The 20,086-nt window shown below is 51.7% G+C and overlaps 1 protein-coding gene across 2 annotated transcripts in view; it reads right to left on the bottom strand.

Annotated features, from left to right (window-relative positions):
* Positions 1-17,511, bottom strand: part of CLPTM1 (CLPTM1 regulator of GABA type A receptor forward trafficking) — a 54,969-nt gene extending 37,458 nt beyond the window's left edge. Inside the window, exons 1-5 of one of the 2 annotated variants that reach the window (XM_062512470.1) lie at positions 17,455-17,511; positions 16,400-16,542; positions 13,260-13,383; positions 6,949-7,107; positions 132-249 (exon numbers count right to left, since the gene is read on the bottom strand). In XM_062512470.1, the coding sequence (XP_062368454.1) occupies positions 132-249; positions 6,949-7,107; positions 13,260-13,383; positions 16,400-16,542; positions 17,455-17,508 (598 nt within the window). In that variant the 5' untranslated portion in view covers positions 17,509-17,511. Of the gene's footprint in view, positions 1-131; positions 250-6,948; positions 7,108-11,813; positions 11,869-13,259; positions 13,384-16,399; positions 16,543-17,454 lie in introns of those variants that run through there. The other variant, XM_062512471.1, reaches the window with a different exon arrangement.
* Between the last annotated feature and the right edge of the window lie 2,575 nt (positions 17,512-20,086).

The raw sequence follows: 20,086 nt of genomic DNA, 5'->3' as shown, positions 1-20,086 counted from the left end.
ACGGATTCGGTATTTGGGAATTTGGGAATTCGGGGCCGTTCCCGAAGGGATTCGGGGCCGTTCCCGGTGGGATTTGCATGGCGGGCGTCGGGAATCGCCCGGGAATTGCCGGGAATTTGGGAATTCCGTACTCCTGGAGGTGTGCACGGTGGCCAGGCGCCTGTAGAGGTTTTTGTGCCGGGGGTCGGGGTGGAACCCGCTCTTGGTGAAGTAAACGTGGACGTAGATGGAGCCGTTCCTCTGCACACTCTGGGACAGCGGGGGGGAAGCAAAATAACGGGAAAGGGAAAAGTGGGAAAAGGTGGGGAAAGCCACGGGGGAAGGGTGGGAAAAGAACGGGGAGGGGGAAAAATGGGGAAAATTACAGGGGGGGGGGAATGGGGAAAAGGTGGGGAAATTATGGGGGGAAAGGTGGGGAAATTAGGGGGGAAAATTGGGAAAAGGTGGGGAAATTATGGGGGGGAAAATGGGGAAAATTTGGGGAAAATTATGGGGGAAAATGGGGAAAAGTTGGGAAAATTATGGGGGAAAATGGGGAAAAGTTGGGAAAATTAGGGGGGAAAATTGGGAAAAGGTGGGGAAATTATGGGGGGGATGGGGAAAATTTGGGGAAAATTATGGGGGGAAAAAGGGGAAAAGGTGGGGAAATTATGGGGGGGAAGGTGGGAAAATTACAGGGGGGGGAAAATGGGGAAAAGGTGGGGAAATTATGGGGGGGATGGGGAAAATTTGGGGAAAATTATGGGGGGAAAATGGGGAAAAGGTGGGGAAATTACAGGGGAGGGAAAATGGGGAAAAGGTGGGGAAATTATGGGGGGGATGGGGAAAATTTGGGGAAAATTATGGGGGGAAATTATGGAGGAAAATGGGGAAAAGTTGGGGAAATTATGGGGGGGAAAATGGGGAAAAGTTGGGGAAATTACGGGGGGAAAATGGGGAAAAGGTGGGGAAATTATGGGGGGGAAGGTGGGAAAATTAGGGGGGAAATTGGGAAAAGGTGGGGAAATTATGGGGGGTAAAATGGGGAAAATTTGGGGAAAATTATGGGGGAAAATGGGGAAAAGTTGGGAAAATTATGGGGGAAAATGGGGAAAAGTTGGGAAAATTATGGGGGAAAAATGGGGAAAAGGTGGGGAAATTACAGGGGGAAAAGGTGGGAAAAGTTGGGAAAATTATGGGGGAAAATGGGGAAAAGGTGGGAAAATTATGGGGGAAAATGGGGAAAAGTTGGGGAAATTACGGGGGAAAATGGGGAAAAGGTGGGGAAATTATGGGGGGGAAAATGGGGAAAAGTTGGGAAAATTAGGGGGGAAAATGGGGAAAAGGTGGGAAAATTATGGGGGGAAAGGTGGGAAAATTACAGGGGGAAAAGGTGGGAAAAGTTGGGAAAATTATGGGGGAAAATGGGGAAAAGGTGGGAAAATTATGGGGGGAAAATGGGGAAAAGGTGGGGAAATTATGGGGGGAAAGGTGGGGAAAAGGTGGGAAAATTATGGGGGAAAAGTTGGGAAAATTATGGGGGAAAAATGGGGAAAAGTTGGGAAAATTAGGGGGAAAAATGGGGAGAAATTGGGGAAATTATGGGGGGAAAAGGTGGGGAAATTAGGGGGGAAAATTGGGAAAAGGTCAGAAAATTAGGGGGGGAAATTGGGAAAAGTTGGGGAAATTAGGGCGGAAAATGGGGAAAATTTGGGAAAATTACAGTGGGAAAAATGAAAATAACGGGAATGAAAAGGTGGCAAAAGGGTTGGGAAAAAATGGGGGGAAAAAATGGGGAAAAGTTGGGAAAAATAGGGGGGGAAAAAACGTGGAAATAATGGGAATGAAAAGGTGAGAAAGGGTGGGAAAATCGGGGGGGAAAAACGGGGAAAAGTTGGGAAAATTGGGGGGGGGGGAAATGCAAATAATGGGAATGAAAAGGTGGGAAAAGGGTGTGAAAATTACAGGGGGAAAAATGGGAAAGAATTGGGAAAATTGTGGGGGAAAATGGGGGAAGGGTAGAAAAATTGTGGGAAAAAAAAACAGAGAAAAAAAAAAATAAAATCAGGAAAAGGTTGAGAAAATCATTTCCCGAATCCCAAAATCTCCATTTTGAGACCCCAAATCCTCAGGGAAGATCCCAGAATTCCCAAAAAATCCCTCAGGAACATCCCGAGGAATTCCCAGAAAAATCCCACCTGGAATTCCCCAAAAAAACCCCACCTGGAATCCCCTTTTTGAGACCCAAATCCCAAAACCCCAAAACCCCAAAATCCCAAAATCCCCCCCATTCCCTGACCCCAAACCTCTGGGGATGATCCCAGAATTCCCAGAAATTCCCAGGAATTCCCGGGAATTCCCACCTGGGAGATTTCCACCTGCCCGGAGTGCTCGTAGCAGCCGTGGCAATCCCCAAAATCCCAAAATCCCAAAATCCCCAAAATCCCCCCCATTCCCTGACCCCAAACCTCGGGGGATGATCCCGGAATTCCCAGAAATTCCCAGGAATTCCCGGGAATTCCCACCTGGGAGATTTCCACCTGCCCGGAGTGCTCGTAGCAGCCGTGGCAATCCCCAAAATCCCCAAAATCCCCAAAATCCCCAAAATCCCCAAAATCCCCCCCATTCTCTGACCCCAAACCTCGGGGGATGATCCTGGAATTCCCAGAAATTCCCAGGAATTCCCGGGAATTCCCACCTGGGAGATTTCCACCTGCCCGGAGTGCTCGTAGCAGCCGTGGCAATCCCCAAAATCCCAAAATCCCAAAATCCCCAAAATCCCCCCCATTCCCTGACCCCAAACCTCTGGGGATGATCCCGGAATTCCCAGAAATTCCCAGGAATTCCCGGGAATTCCCACCTGGGAGATTTCCACCTGCCCGGAGTGCTCGTAGCAGCCGTGGCAATCCCCAAAATCCCAAAATCCCCAAAATCCCCAAAATCCCCAAAATCCCCAAAATCCCCAAAATCCCCCCCATTCCCTGACCCCAAACCTCTGGGGATGATCCCAGAATTCCCAGAAATTCCCAGGAATTCCCGGGAATTCCCACCTGGGAGATTTCCACCTGCCCGGAGTGCTCGTAGCAGCCGTGGCAATCCCCAAAATCCCAAAATCCCAAAACCCCAAAATCCCCAAAATCCCCAAAATCCCCCCCATTCCCTGACCCCAAACCTCTGGGGATGATCCCGGAATTCCCAGAAATTCCCAGGAATTCCCGGGAATTCCCACCTGGGAGATTTCCACCTGCCCGGAGTGCTCGTAGCAGCCGTGGCAATCCCCAAAATCCCAAAATCCCCAAAATCCCCAAAATCCCCCCCATTCCCTGACCCCAAACCTCGGGGGATGATCCCGGAATTCCCAGAAATTCCCAGGAATTCCCGGGAATTCCCACCTGGGAGATTTCCACCTGCCCGGAGTGCTCGTAGCAGCCGTGGCAATCCCCAAAATCCCAAAACCCCAAAATCCCAAAATCCCCAAAATCCCCCCCATTCCCTGACCCCAAACCTCTGGGGATGATCCCGGAATTCCCAGAAATTCCCAGGAATTCCCGGGAATTCCCACCTGGGAGATTTCCACCTGCCCGGAGTGCTCGTAGCAGCCGTGGCAATCCCCAAAATCCCCAAAATCCCCAAAATCCCCAAAATCCCCCCCATTCCCTGACCCCAAACCTCTGGGGATGATCCCAGAATTCCCAGAAATTCCCAGGAATTCCCGGGAATTCCCACCTGGGAGATTTCCACCTGCCCGGAGTGCTCGTAGCAGCCGTGGCAATCCCCAAAATCCCAAAATCCCCAAAATCCCCAAAATCCCCAAAATCCCCCCCATTCCCTGACCCCAAACCTCGGGGGATGATCCCAGAATTCCCAGAAATTCCCAGGAATTCCCGGGAATTCCCACCTGGGAGATTTCCACCTGCCCGGAGTGCTCGTAGCAGCCGTGGCAATCCCCAAAATCCCAAAATCCCAAAATCCCCAAAATCCCCAAAATCCCCCCCATTCCCTGACCCCAAACCTCGGGGGATGATCCCAGAATTCCCAGAAATTCCCGGGAATTCCCGGGAATTCCCACCTGGGAGATTTCCACCTGCCCGGAGTGCTCGTAGCAGCCGTGGCAATCCCCAAAATCCCAAAATCCCAAAATCCCCAAAATCCCCAAAATCCCCAAAACCCCAAAATCCCCCCCATTCCCTGACCCCAAACCTCTGGGGATGATCCCAGAATTCCCAGAAATTCCCAGGAATTCCCGGGAATTCCCACCTGGGAGATTTCCACCTGCCCGGAGTGCTCGTAGCAGCCGTGGCAATCCCCAAAATCCCAAAATCCCCAAAATCCCAAAATCCCCAAAATCCCCAAAATCCCCCCCATTCCCTGACCCCAAACCTCTGGGGATGATCCCAGAATTCCCAGAAATTCCCAGGAATTCCCGGGAATTCCCACCTGGGAGATTTCCACCTGCCCGGAGTGCTCGTAGCAGCCGTGGCAATCCCCAAAATCCCCAAAATCCCCAAAATCCCCAAAATCCCCCCCATTCCCTGACCCCAAACCTCTGGGGATGATCCCAGAATTCCCAGAAATTCCCAGGAATTCCCGGGAATTCCCACCTGGGAGATTTCCACCTGCCCGGAGTGCTCGTAGCAGCCGTGGCAATCCCCAAAATCCCAAAATCCCCAAAATCCCCAAAATCCCCAAAATCCCCCCCATTCCCTGACCCCAAACCTCTGGGGATGATCCCGGAATTCCCAGAAATTCCCAGGAATTCCCGGGAATTCCCACCTGGGAGATTTCCACCTGCCCGGAGTGCTCGTAGCAGCCGTGGCAATCCCCAAAATCCCAAAATCCCCAAAATCCCCAAAATCCCCAAAATCCCCCCCATTCCCTGACCCCAAACCTCGGGGGATGATCCCGGAATTCCCAGAAATTCCCAGGAATTCCCGGGAATTCCCACCTGGGAGATTTCCACCTGCCCGGAGTGCTCGTAGCAGCCGTGGCAATCCCCAAAATCCCAAAATCCCCAAAATCCCCAAAATCCCCAAAATCACCCCCATTCCCTGACCCCAAACCTCGGGGGATGATCCCAGAATTCCCAGAAATTCCCAGGAATTCCCGGGAATTCCCACCTGGGAGATTTCCACCTGCCCGGAGTGCTCGTAGCAGCCGTGGCAATCCCCAAAATCCCAAAATCCCCAAAATCCCCAAAATCCCCAAAATCCCCCCCATTCCCTGACCCCAAACCTCTGGGGATGATCCCGGAATTCCCAGAAATTCCCAGGAATTCCCGGGAATTCCCACCTGGGAGATTTCCACCTGCCCGGAGTGCTCGTAGCAGCCGTGGCAATCCCCAAAATCCCAAAATCCCCAAAATCCCCAAAATCCCCCCCATTCCCTGACCCCAAACCTCGGGGGATGATCCCAGAATTCCCAGAAATTCCCAGGAATTCCCGGGAATTCCCACCTGGGAGATTTCCACCTGCCCGGAGTGCTCGTAGCAGCCGTGGCAATCCCCAAAATCCCAAAATCCCAAAATCCCAAAATCCCCAAAATCCCCCCCATTCCCTGACCCCAAACCTCTGGGGATGATCCCGGAATTCCCAGAAATTCCCAGGAATTCCCGGGAATTCCCACCTGGGAGATTTCCACCTGCCCGGAGTGCTCGTAGCAGCCGTGGCAATCCCCAAAATCCCAAAATCCCCAAAATCCCCAAAATCCCCCCCATTCCCTGACCCCAAACCTCGGGGGATGATCCCGGAATTCCCAGAAATTCCCAGGAATTCCCGGGAATTCCCACCTGGGAGATTTCCACCTGCCCGGAGTGCTCGTAGCAGCCGTGGCAATCCCCAAAATCCCAAAATCCCCAAAATCCCCAAAATCCCCCCCATTCCCTGACCCCAAACCTCGGGGGATGATCCCGGAATTCCCAGAAATTCCCAGGAATTCCCGGGAATTCCCACCTGGGAGATTTCCACCTGCCCGGAGTGCTCGTAGCAGCCGTGGCAATCCCCAAAATCCCAAAACCCCAAAATCCCAAAATCCCCAAAATCCCCCCCATTCCCTGACCCCAAACCTCTGGGGATGATCCCGGAATTCCCAGAAATTCCCAGGAATTCCCGGGAATTCCCACCTGGGAGATTTCCACCTGCCCGGAGTGCTCGTAGCAGCCGTGGCAATCCCCAAAATCCCCAAATCCCCAAAATCCCAAAATCCCCCCCATTCCCTGACCCCAAACCTCGGGGGATGATCCCAGAATTCCCAGAAATTCCCGGGAATTCCCGGGAATTCCCACCTGGGAGATTTCCACCTGCCCGGAGTGCTCGTAGCAGCCGTGGCAATCCCCAAAATCCCAAAATCCCCAAAATCCCAAAATCCCCAAAATCCCCAAAATCCCCCCCATTCCCTGACCCCAAACCTCTGGGGATGATCCCAGAATTCCCAGAAATTCCCAGGAATTCCCGGGAATTCCCACCTGGGAGATTTCCACCTGCCCGGAGTGCTCGTAGCAGCCGTGGCAATCCCCAAAATCCCAAAATCCCCAAAATCCCCAAAATCCCCAAAATCCCCCCCATTCCCTGACCCCAAACCTCGGGGGATGATCCTGGAATTCCCAGAAATTCCCAGGAATTCCCGGGAATTCCCACCTGGGAGATTTCCACCTGCCCGGAGTGCTCGTAGCAGCCGTGGCAATCCCCAAAATCCCCAAAATCCCCAAAATCCCCAAAATCCCCCCCATTCCCTGACCCCAAACCTCGGGGGATGATCCCAGAATTCCCAGAAATTCCCAGGAATTCCCGGGAATTCCCACCTGGGAGATTTCCACCTGCCCGGAGTGCTCGTAGCAGCCGTGGCAATCCCCAAAATCCCCAAAATCCCCAAAATCCCCAAAATCCCCAAAATCCCCCCCATTCCCTGACCCCAAACCTCGGGGGATGATCCCGGAATTCCCAGAAATTCCCAGGAATTCCCGGGAATTCCCACCTGGGAGATTTCCACCTGCCCGGAGTGCTCGTAGCAGCCGTCCGCGTTCTCCCCGCTGCTCCAGTCCCCATAAACCAAATCCCGTTTTTCCCAAAACAGGGCGGAGCTGACGTTGAAATCCGTGAAGTGCTCGTGCTCCGAGATGTAAACGTACAGATCCTGGGGGGAGGGGGAGGGGGAAGGGAATTCCAGATGGTTCCGGAATTCCTAAAATTCCAGGAATTCCGGAAAATCAAGAAAATCCCACAAAGAAATCACGAAATGGCGAAGAAATCCCAAAGAGATTCCCCAAAATTATTAAAAATCCCAAAAGCGACCCCAGGTGTAAAGGTACAGATCCTGGGGGGGGGAGGGGAGGGAATTCCAGATGGTTCCAGAATTCCAGGAATTCCAGGAATTCCGGAAAATCAAGAAAATCCCACAAAGGAATCCCGAAATGGCGAAGAAATCCCAAAGAGATTCCCCAAAAATCCCAAAATTCTGTAAAAAAAAATCCCAAAAGCGATTCCAGGTGTAAAGGTACAGATCCTTGGGGGAGGGGAAGGGAATTCCAGATGGTTCCGGAATTCCCAAAATTCCAGGAATTCCAGAAAATCAAAAAAATCCCACAAAGAAATCACGAAATGGCGAAGAAATCCCAAAGAGATTCCCCAAAAATCCCAAAATTCTGTAAAAAAAAATCCCAAAAGCGACCCCATGTGTAAAGGTACAGATCCTGGGGGGAGGGGAGGGGAATTCCAGATGGTCCCGGAATTCCTAAAATTCCCAAAATTCCGGAAAATCAAAAAAATCCCACAAAGAAATCCCGAAATGGCGAAGAAATCCCAAAGAGATTCCCCAAAATTATTAAAAATCCCAAAAGCGACCCCAGGTGTAAAGGTACAGATCCTGGGGGGGAGGGGGGGAAGGGAATTCCAGATGGTTCCGGCATTCCCAAAATTCCAGGAATTCCAGAAAATCAAAAAAAATCCCACAAAGAAATCCCGAAATGGCGAAGAAATCCCAAAGAGATTCCCCAAAAATCCCAAAATTCTGTAAAAAAAAATCCCAAAAGTGATTCCAGGTGTAAAGGTATAGATCCTGGGGGGGAGGGGAGGGAATTCCAGATGGTTCCGGAATTCCCAAAATTCCAGGAATTCCAGAAAATCAAAAAAATCCCACAAAGAAATCCCGAAATCGCAAAGAAATCCCAAAGAGATTCCCCAAAAATCCCAAAATTCTGTAAAAAAAAATCCCAAAAGCGACCCCATGGGTAATGGTACAGATCCTGGGGGGGAGGGGAGGGAATTCCAGATGGTTCCGGAATTCCAGGAATTCCAGGAATTCCGGAAAATCAAAAAAATCCCACAAAGAAATCCCGAAATGGCGAAGAAATCCCAAAGAGATTCCCCAAAATTATGAAAAATCCCAAAAGCGATCCCAGGTGTAAAGGTACAGATCCTGGGGGGAGGGGAGGGAAATTCCAGATGGTTCCGGCATTCCCGGAATTCCAGGAATTCTGGAATATCAAGAAAATCCCACCAAAAAATCCCACAAAGAAATCCCGAAATCGCAAAGAAATCCCAAAGAGATTCCCCAAAAATCCCAAAATTCTGTAAAAAAAAATCCCAAAAGCGACCGCAGGTGTAAAGGTACAGATCCTGGGGGGAGGGGAGGGAATTCCAGATGGTTCCGGAATTCCAGGAATTCCAGGAATTCCGGAAAATCAAAAAAATCCCACAAAGAAATCCCAAAATGGCGAAGAAATCCCAAAGAGATTCCCCAAAATTATTAAAAATCCCAAAAGCGACCCCAGGTGTAAAGGTACAGATCCTGGGGGGAGGGGAAGGGAATTCCAGATGGTTCCGGAATTCCCAAAATTCCAGGAATTCCAGAAAATCAAAAAAAATCCCACAAAGAAATCCCGAAATCGCGAAGAAATCCCAAAGAGATTCCCCAAAATTATTAAAAATCCCAAAAGCGACCCCAGGTGTAAAGGTACAGATCCTGGGGTGGGGGCAAATATCCCAAAAAAAATCCCAAAATTCCTCCCCCCCAAAAAATTCCCAAAATTTACAAAACACAAAAAAATCCCAAAATTCCCCCCAAAAAAAAACCCCAAAAATCCCCCCCAAAAAAACCCTGAAAATCCCAAAATTCCCCCCAAAAAATTCATAAAATTCCCCCCCCAAGAAAAATAATTCCAAAATTCCCCCCACAAAAAAAAAAAAAAAATCCCAAAATTCCCCCCAAAAAAATCCTAAAATTCCGCCCAAAAAAAATCCCAAAATGAAAAAAAAAAATCCCAAAATTCGCCCCCCTAAAAAAAACCCGAAATTCTCCCAAAAAAAATCCCAAAATTTCCAAAAAACAAAAAACAAACAAACAAAAAAAAAAAATTCCCAAAATTCCCCTCCCAAAAAAAAAAAAAATCCCAAAATTCATTGGGAGCAGAATTTGGGGTTTTGGCACCAGGATCCGACCCCAAAAAAATCCCCCAAAAAAATTTGGGATCCGACCCCAAAATCTCCAGGATTTGTCCCCAAAATCTGGGATCTAAACCCAAAATTTGGGACTTGACCCCAAAAATTTGGGATCTGACCCCAGAACCTCAGGAATTCAAGCCCAAAATTTGGGATTTGAGCCTGGAACCCCCAGGATTTGAGCCCAAAATTTGGGATCCGACCCCAAAATCTCCAGGATTCGACCCCAAAATTTGGGATCCGACCCCAAAATCTCCAGGATTCGACCCCAAAATTTGGGATCCGACCCCAAAATCTCCAGGATTTGACCCCAAAATTTGGGATTTCAGCCAAAAACCTCTGGGATTTGTCCCCAAAATTTGGGATTTGAGCCCAGAATCCCCAAGATTTGACCCCAAAATTTGGAATCTGACCCCAGAACCTCCGGGATTTGGTCACAAAATTTGGGATTTGACCCCAGACCCCCCAAAATTTGGGATTTGAGCCCAGAACCTCAGGAATTCGACCCTGAAATTTGGGATTTGAGCCCAAAACCTGTGGGATTTGTCCCCAAAATTTGGGATTTGAGCCCAGAATCCCCAAGATTTGACCCCAAAATTTGGAATCTGACCCCAGAACCTCAGGAATTCGACCCCAAAATTTGGGATTTGACCCCAGACGCTCCAAAATTCGGGATTTGAGCCCAGAACCTCAGGAATTCGACCCCGAAATTTGGGATTTGAGCCCAAAACCTGTGGGATTCGGTCACAAAATTTGGGATTTGAGCCCAGAATCCCCATGATTTGACCCCAAAATTTGGGATTTGACCCCAGACCCCCCAAAATTCAGGATTTGAGCCCAGAACCTCAGGAATTCAACCCTGAAATTTGGGATTTGAGCCCAAAACCTGTGGGATTTGTCCCCAAAATTTGGGATTTGAGCCCAAAACCTCCAAGATTTGACCCCAAAATTTGGGATTTGACCCCAAAACCTGTGGGATTTGTCCCCAAAATTTGGGATTTGAGCCCAAAACCTCCGGGATTTGACCCCAAAATTTGGGATTTGAGCCCAAAACCTGTGGGATTTGGTCACAAAATTTGGGATTTGAGCCCAGAATCCCCAAGATTTGACCCCAAAATTTGGGATTTGACCCCAGACCCCCCAAAATTTGGGATTTGAGCCCAGAACCTCAGGAATTCGACCCCGAAATTTGGGATTTGAGCCCAAAACCTGTGGGATTTGTCCGCGGGATTTGAGCCCAAAACCTCCAGGATTCGACCCCAAAATTTGGGATTTCAGCCCAAAACCTGTGGGATTTGTCCCCAAAATTTGGGATTTCAGCCCAAAACCTGTTGGATTTGTCCCCGAAATTTGGGATTTCAGCCCAAAACCTGTGGGATTTGGTCACAAAATTTGGGATTTGAGCCCAGAATCCCCAAGATTTGACCCCAAAATTTGGGATTTGACCCCAGACCCCCCAAAATTCGGGATTTGAGCCCAGAACCTCAGGAATTCGACCCTGAAATTTGGGATTTCAGCCCAAAACCTGTGGGATTTGTCCCCAGAATTTGGGATTTGACCCCAAAACCTCCGGGATTTGAGCCCAAAACCTGTGGGATTTGTCCCCAAAATTTGGGATTTGACCCCAAAGCCTCCAAGATTTGACCCCAAAATTTGGGATTTGACCCCAAAACCTGTTGGATTTGACCCCAAAATTTGGGATTTGACCCCAAAACCTGTGGGATTTGTCCCCAAAATTTGGGATTTGAGCCCAAAACCTCCGGGATTTGACCCCGAAATTTGGGATTTGAGCCCAAAACCTGTGGGATTTGGTCACAAAATTTGGGATTTGAGCCCAGAATCCCCAAGATTTGACCCCAAAATTTGGGATTTGACCCCAGATCCCCCAAAATTCGGGATTTGAGCCCAGAACCTCAGGAATTCGACCCCGAAATTTGGGATTTGAGCCCAAAACCTGTGGGATTTGTCCCCAGAATTTGGGATTTGACCCCAAACCTCCGGGATTCAACCCCAAAATTTGGGATTTGACCCCAAAACCTCCAAGATTTGACCCCAAAATTCGGGATTTGAGCCCAGAACCTCAGGAATTCGACCCTGAAATTTGGGATTTGAGCCCAAAACCTCCAAGATTTGACCCCAACATTTGGGATTTGAGCCCAAAATTTGGGATTTGAGCCCAGAATCTCCGGGATTTGACCCCAAAATTTGGGATTTGACCCCAGACCCCCCAAAATTTGGGATCTGACCCCAGAACCTCAGGAATTCGACCCCGAAATTTGGGATTTGACCCCAAAACCTGTGGGATTTGTCCCCAGAATTTGGGATTTGAGCCCAAAACCTGTGGGATTTGTCCCCAAAATTTGGGATTTGACCCCGAAATGACCCCATTTCCCCCGTCCCTACCATGAGGGTGTCCTTAGGGAACAGATTCCTGCTGGGGCTCCTGGGGCTGCCCCCGGCACCGAACCCAAAATTTGGGATCCCAACCCCAAAAAAATCCCCCAAAATTTGGGATTTGAGCTCAAAACCTCCAGGATTCAACCCCAAAATTTGGGATTTGACCCCAAAACCTGTGGGATTTGTCCCCAGAATTTGGGATTTGAGCCCAAAACCTGTGGGATTTGTCCCCAAAATTTGGGATTTGACCCCAAAACCTGTGGGATTTGTCCCCAAAATTTGGGATTTGACCCCGAAATGACCCCATTTCCCCTGTCCCTACCATGGGGGTGTCCTTAGGGAACAGATTCCTGCTGGGGCTCCTGGGGCTGCCCCCGGCACCGAACCCAAAATTTGGGATCCCAACCCCAAAAAAATCCCCCAAAATTTGGGACCTGAGCCCGGAACCTCCGGGATTCAACCCCAAAATTTGGGATTTGACCCCAAAACCTCTGGGATTTGACCCCAAAATTTGGGATTTGAGCCCAAAACCTCCAAGATTTGTCCCCAAAATTTGGGATTGGAGCCCAAAACCTGTTGGATTTGTCCCCGAAATTTGGGATTTGAGCCCAAAACCAGTGGGATTCGGTCACAAAATTTGGGATTTGAGCCCAGAATCCCCAAGATTTGACCCCAAAATTTGGGATTTGACCCCAGACCCCCCAAAATTTGGGATTTGAGCCCAGAACCTCAGGAATTCAACCCTGAAATTTGGGATTTGAGCCCAAAACCTGTGGGATTTGTCCCCAGAATTTGGGATTTGAGCCCAAAACGTCCAGGATTCGACCCCAAAATTTGGGATTTGAGCCCAGAATCTCCAGGATTTCACCCCAAAATTTGGGATTTGACCCCAAAACCTGTGGGATTTGTCCCCAAAATTTGGGATTTGAGCCCAAAACCTGTGGGATTTGTCCCCAAAATTTGGGATTTCAGCCCAAAACCTGTGGGATTTGTCCCCAAAATTTGGGATTTGAGCCCAGAATCCCCAAGATTTGACCCCAAAATTTGGGATTTGACCCCAGACCCCCCAAAATTTGGGATCTGACCCCAGAACCTCAGGAATTCAACCCTGAAATTTGGGATTTGAGCCCAAAACCTGTGGGATTTATCCCCAGAATTTGGGATTTGAGCCCAAAACCTGTGGGATTTGTCCCCGAAATTTGGGATTTGAGCCCAAAACCTGTGGGATTTGGTCACAAAATTTGGGATTTGAGCCCAGAATCCCCAAGATCTGACCCCAAAATTTGGGATTTGAGCCCAGAACCTCAGGAATTCGACCCCGAAATTTGGGATTTGAGCCCAAAACCTGTGGGATTTATCCCCAAAATTTGGGATTTCAGCCCAAAACCTGTGGGATTTGTCCCCAAAATTTGGGATTTGACCCCGAAATGACCCCATTTCCCCCGTCCCTACCATGAGGGTGTCCTTAGGGAACAGATTCCTGCTGGGGCTCCTGGGGCTGCCCCCGGCCCCGCTCGGCTCCTGCGGCGCCGTTCCCCTCCGGAACCAGCTGGAAATGGCCCAGATGATGAAAATCCTGGGCAGGAGGAGGGGAAAAAAAAAAAAAAATTAAATTAAATTAAATTAAATTAATTTGGGAATTCTATCAACATCACCCTCCCCATCTTTTCCTTCCCAAAAAATTCCCATCCCTTGAAAAAAATCAGGATTTTTTTTCGCCCCCCCCCACCAAAAAAACAAAAAATCCCACTTTACTTTTTTTTTTTTAATTTAATTTTTTGAGTTTTTATTTTATTTTATCTTTAGCACGTTTTGCTGCTGGCAAATTTTTTATTTTGTTTTATTTTATTTGTTTCCCCTACTCCCGCGGATTCTCTTTTCCTGGGAATTTTTTTTTTTTATTTTTTTTTTTTTTTTTTTTTTTTTCTGGCGGATTTGGGATTCCAGGAATTTCCCCATCCTCAAAAAAAAAAAAAAAAAAAATTCTCTTCCTATGGAAAAATTTCCCTTCCTATGGAAAAATTTCCCTTCTTATGGATTCTCACCCTCGAATTTCCTTTTTTTTTTTTTTTAATCCACGGATCCTCCCATCCAAAAATTCCCAAAATTCTCCTTTTTTTTTCCCCGTGGATCCTCTTTCCCAGAGATCCTCCCTTCCAAAAAATTCCCCGGTTTTTTTATGACTTTTCTTTCCCAAAAAAATCCTCTTTTTCATGGGTTTCCCTTCCCAAAAAATCCTCTTTTTCATGGATTCCCCTTCCCAAAAATTCCCTTTTTTTTTAATGGATTCCCCTTCCCAAAAATTCCCTTTTTTTAAATGGATCCCCCTTCCCAAAATTCGTCTTTTTTATGGATTCCCTCCCCAAAAAGTCTTTTTTTTTTTTTTTATGGATCTCCCTTCTCAAAAATTCCTTTTTTTTATGGATTTCCCTTCCCAAAATTCCTATTTTTGAGGGATTTCCCTTCCCAAAAATCCCCTTTTTCACGGATTCCCCTTCCCAAAAATTCTCTTTTTTTTTTTAATGGATCTCCCTTCCCCAAAATTCCTCTTTTTTATGGATTTCCCTTCCCAAAATTCCTCTTTTTTAATGGATCTCCCTTTCCCAAAATTCCTCTTTTCTATGCATTTCCCTTCCCAAAAATTCTCTTTTTTTTACGGATCTCCCTCCCCAAAATTCCTCTCTTTTATGGATTTCCCTTCCCAAAATTCCTCTTTTTTTTATGGATGTCCCTTCCCCAAAATTCCTATTTTTTATGGATTCTAATCCCCAAATTCCTCTTTTTTAATGGATCTCCCTTCCCAAAATTCCTCTTTTTTTATGGATTTCCCTTCCCAAAAATCCCGTCCTGTCCCCAGCTCCCCCTGCCCACAGGAAATTCCCGATTTTTCTTTGGGATATTTCAGGAGAACATCCCAAGGATTCCCCTCCCCCACGCCCATCTGGCCCCTCCCAGATCCAACCTTTGGAATTTCCTCCCAACCTGACCCCAGGAAAAACCGGGAAGGAGCTCGGGAATTCTCGGGAATTCTCGGGAATTTGGGAAGGGCCTCAGGGCGATCCAAATCCCAGAATTATCCCAAGGAAATCCCAGTCCTGGGGGGATCCCAGAATTATCCCAAGGAAATCCCAGTCCTGGAGTGATCCCAGAATTATCCCAAGGAAATCCCAGTCCAGGGGGGATCCCAATCCCAATTCCTTCTCACCTCAACAAAACTTGATCCCATTCCCAATTCTGATCCCATTGACCCCAATCTCACCTGAACACGACCCCAATGACCCCAATGACCCCAATCTCACCTGAACATGACCCCAATGACCCCAATGACCCCAATCTCACCTGAACATGACCCCAATGACCCCAATGACCCCAACCTCACCTGAACATGACCCCAATGACCCCAATGACCCCAATGACCCCAACCTCACCTGAACGTGACCCCAATGACCCCAATGACCCCAACCTCACCTGAACGTGACCCCAATGACCCCAATGACCCCAACCTCACCTGAACGTGACCCCAATGACCCCAATGACCCCAACCTCACCTGAACATGACCCCAATGACCCCAATCTCACCTGAACATGACCCCAATGACCCCAACCTCACCTGAACATGACCCCAATGACCCCAATGACCCCAACCTCACCTGAACATGACCCCAATGACCCCAATGACCCCAATCTCACCTGAACATGACCCCAATGACCCCAATGACCCCAACCTCACCTGAACATGACCCCAATGACCCCAATGACCCCAATCTCACCTGAACGTGACCCCAATGACCCCAATGACCCCAACCTCACCTGAACATGACCCCAATGACCCCAATGACCCCAACCTCACCTGAACGTGACCCCAATGACCCCAATGACCCCAATCTCACCTGAACATGACCCCAATGACCCCAATGACCCCAACCTCACCTGAACATGACCCCAATGACCCCAATGACCCCAATGACCCCAACCTCACCTGAACGTGACCCCAATGACCCCAATGACCCCAACCTCACCTGAACGTGACCCCAATGACCCCAATGACCCCAACCTCACCTGAACGTGACCCCAATGACCCCAATGACCCCAACCTCACCTGAACATGACCCCAATGACCCCAATCTCACCTGAACATGACCCCAATGACCCCAACCTCACCTGAACATGACCCCAATGACCCCAATGACCCCAACCTCACCTGAACATGACCCCAATGACCCCAATGACCCCAATCTCACCTGAACATGACCCCAATGACCCCAATGACCCCAACCTCACCTGAACATGACCCCAATGACCCCAATGACCCCAATCTCACCTGAACGTGACCCCAATGACCCCAATGACCCCAACCTCACCTGAACATGACCCCAATGACCCCAATGACCCCAACCTCACCTGAACGTGACCCCAATGACCCCAATGACCCCAATCTCACCTGAACATGACCCCAATGACCCCAATGACCCCAATCTCACCTGAACATGACCCCAATGACCCCAATGACCCCAACCTCACCTGAACATGACCCCAATGACCCCAATGACCCCAACCTCACCTGAACATGACCCCAATGACCCCAATCTCACCTGAACATGACCCCTTTCAGCACCTGCCAGGCGTTCGGTGCCGGTTGTTGTTGTTGTTGTTGTTGTTGTTGTTGTTGCTGTCCCTGTTGTTGTCCCCGTGCGCTCTCGGCCTCACCGCCCCCGGCAGCGCCGTTACTCGTCACCTGCGCCAGAACCGGCGTCACCGCGGCGCCGGTACCGGTACCGCTCCTTCCCAGTCACCGGTGTCACCGGTACCGCTCCTTCCCAGTCACCGGTGTCACCGGTACCGGTACCGCTCCTTCCCATTCACCAGTACTGATACCACTCCTACCCAGTCACCGGTACCGGTACCGCTCCTTCCCAGTCACCGGTACCGGTACCGGTACCGCTCCTTCCCAGTCACCGGTGTCACCAGTACCGGTACCGCTCCTACCCAGTCACCGGTGTCACCAGTACCGGTACCGGTACCGCTCCTTCCCGGTCACCGGTCCCAGTCCCTCCCAGTCACCGGTCCCCTCACCCCTCACCGGTCCCATCTTGGTGCCTTCCACGTCCTTCCCATTCCCACTGTTCCCATTCCCGGTCCCGTTCCCATTCCCCTTCCCCAGCCCCGCTCCCAATTCCAGCGCCCTTCCCGGTCCCCTTCCCATTCCCGTTCCCGTTCCCAATCCCAATCCCGTTCCCTCTTCCTGGTCCCAGCCTGTCCCGACCTGCCCCGGTCCCCGAGCCGTCCCCGGTCCCCATCCCCGGTTGCTGTCCCCGTTCCCGTTCACCGTTCCCGCTCTCGTTCCCGGTTCCCGTTCCCGGTTCCCGTTCTCGCTCCCAGTTCTCCATCCCTGTCCTCAGACCCGTTCCCTGACCCCGCTCTCACTCCCGGTTCCCGTTCCCTGTTCCCGGTCCCGCTCCCAGTTCTCCATCCCTGACCCCGCTCTCGTTCCCGGTTCCCGTTCCCTGTCCCCGGTCTCGTCCCCCATCCCCTCTCTCCACTCCCGTTCCTCATTCCCGGCCGCTTTCCCGCCGCCCATTCCCTCCCGTTTCCCCGTGGCGGTGCCGGTGCCGGTTCCGCTCCCCCCGGGCCCCGCTCCCTCCCGGACCTGCCCCGGGCCCGGGCCCGGCCCCGCCGCCGCCTCCGTCCCCGGCGCCGCCATCTTTGATGCGCCGCTCTCGCGAGACTTCCGGGAACCAGAGCCCACGTGACTCCAAATAGGGGCGGGGAAACCTCACAGTCCACGACCCTTTGTGACGTCACAACGCAATTCACCAATAGCGGTGCGGCCCGCCCCCGGCGGGAGGGGGGTTTCCCCGCCCCGCCCCCTCAGCCGCTCTCAGCCCATGAGAGCTCGCCCCGCCCCGAGCGCGCGCTTTGGGGGCGTTCCCTTCGGTGACGTCACTTTCCCGCTCAACCAATAGCGGCGCGGTGCGCTCCCGGTGGGGGTTTCCCCGACCGCGCCCCCGGTGGTGACATCACGGAGGTTTCAGCCAATGGCGGCGCGGCCCGCGCGGGGATTTCCAGGTCCGGCGGCGGCGCGGCCTCGGGGGGCGGCGGCGGGACCGGGACCGGCAGCTCCGGCACCGGCACCGGCACCGGGACCGGGACCGGGACCCGCACCGGGACCCGCACCGGGATCGGGACATGGCGCTGCCGCTCGGTGAGCGCGGCCCCGCTGGCTCCGGGACCCGCCCCTGGGGGAAGCGGAACCGGGGATCCCCCCCGGTGGCAGAACCGGGATCCACCCCGGAGGGAGCGGAACCGGGACTCAAACCGGGGGGAGCGGAACCGGGGATCCCCCCGGCGGCAGAACCGCGGTGGGATAACCGGAGGATACCGGGGCAGAACCGGGATCTGGGGCGGGAGAACCGGGGGGTGTCACGTTCCGGTCCCGGGGCCGGGAGCTCCGCGGTTTTACCGGGATCGCTCCGGTCCCGAGAGCCCCGCGGTTTTACCGGGATCGCTTCGGTCCCGGGAGCTCCGCGGTTTTACCGGGATCGCTCCGGTCCCGGGGCCGGGAGCCCCGCGGTTTTACCGGGATCGCTCCGGTCCCGGGAGCTCCGCGGTTTTACCGGGATCGCTCCGGTCCCGGGGCCGGGAGCTCCGCGGTTTTACCGGGATCGCTCCGGTCCCGGGAGCTCCGCGGTTTTACCGGGATCGCTCCGGTCCCGAGGCCGGGAGCCCCGCGGTTTTACCGGGATCGCTCCGGTCCCGAGGCCGGGAGCCCCGCGGTTTTACCGGGATCGCTCCGGTCCCGGGGCCGGGAGCCCCGCGGTTTTACCGGGATCGCTCCGGTCCCGGGAGCTCCGCGGTTTTACCGGGATCGCTCCGGTCCCGGGGCCGGGAACGCCGCGGTTTTACCGGGATCGCTCCGGTCCCGGTCCCGGGAGCCCCGCGGTTTTACCGGGATCGCTCCGGTCCCGGTCCCGAGAGCCCCGCGGTTTTACCGGGATCGCTCCGGTCCCGGGGCCGCTGTCGCGATCCCGGTGCCGTGTCCCGACAGGAGCGGCCGTGCAGGATCCCGGGCCGGCGATGGCGCACGGAGCACCGGGGACAGGTAAGGTCCCGCTCCCGTTGTCCCCTCCCGGTGTCCCGGGGGCTCCTCACGGGACCCGTTTTTTTCCCGGATTTTTCCCGTTTTTTTCCGTTTTTTTTTCCCCACTTTTCTTTTTTCCCCCGTTTTTTTCCCGTTTTTTTTCCCGTCCCCCCCCCCCCCTCCCCCGCCTTTTTCACTTTTTTTTCCTCCTTTTTTTCCCTCTTCTTTTCCCCCGTTTTCCACCGGTTTTCCCCCCCCCCCCCGTTTTTCCCCGTTTTTCCCCCGTTTCCCCCGGTTTTGCCCCCCCTTTTTTTTTTTCCCCGTTATTTTCTTTTCCTTCCCCTTTTTATTTTTTTTTTCCCCCAGATGATTTGGGTGAGTGGAACCGGAGAAATTCGGAATTTCCGGGAATTTCGGGATCCTGGTGACACAAGAAGGGTTCGGGGATTTGAGGAATTTGAGGTTTTGGGGATTTGGGATTTGGGGAATTCGGGGTTTTTTTTTTGAGGTTTGGGGATTTGGGGGATTCGGGATTTGGGGGATTCGGGGTTTGGGATTTTGGGGGATTTGGGGAATTCGGGGTTTTGAGATTTTGGGAATTTGGGGTTTGGGGATTTGGGGAATTCGGGGGTTTGGGGAATTTGGGGTTTTGAGGAATTCGGGAATTCGGGGGTTTGGGATTTTTGAGATTTGCGGAATTGGGGATTTGGGGAATTCGGGGTTTTGAGGAATTCGGGATTTTGGGGATTTGGGGAATTCGGGGTTTCGAGGAATTCGGGATTTTTGGAATTTGGGATTTTTGGAATTTGGAATTTTGGGGATTTGGGGAATTGGGATTTGGGGAATTCGGGGAGGGGTCGGGTCCCATCCCAAGGGGGATCCGGGGGTGAAATTTGGGACCTCCCGGATTTGGGATTTGGGCTGGAATTCATTGCCGGGTTTGAGATTTGGGATTAGAATCCCTCCCGGATTTTGGGATCTGAGCTGCTACGATCCCAAAAATCGGCCCGAAATTTGGGATTTGACCCCGATCAGCGCCTCCATCCACCCCAAATCCCTGGAATTCCCTCCCACCCGAGACCCCCCCCCAAAAAAAATACCAGGATACCCCTCCCAAAACCCCCCGAAATTCCCGGTTTTCCTGCAGAAATCCCCCAAAACCCCCCGAAATTCCCGGTTTTCCTGCAGAAATCCCCCAAAA

This window comes from Cinclus cinclus, chromosome 37 (assembly GCF_963662255.1).
Source record: "Cinclus cinclus chromosome 37, bCinCin1.1, whole genome shotgun sequence".
In the NCBI taxonomy this organism is placed as follows: domain Eukaryota; kingdom Metazoa; phylum Chordata; class Aves; order Passeriformes; family Cinclidae; genus Cinclus; species Cinclus cinclus.
Note: the sequence above shows the minus strand (reverse complement) of the source record. Positions and strands in the feature narration are given on the sequence as shown.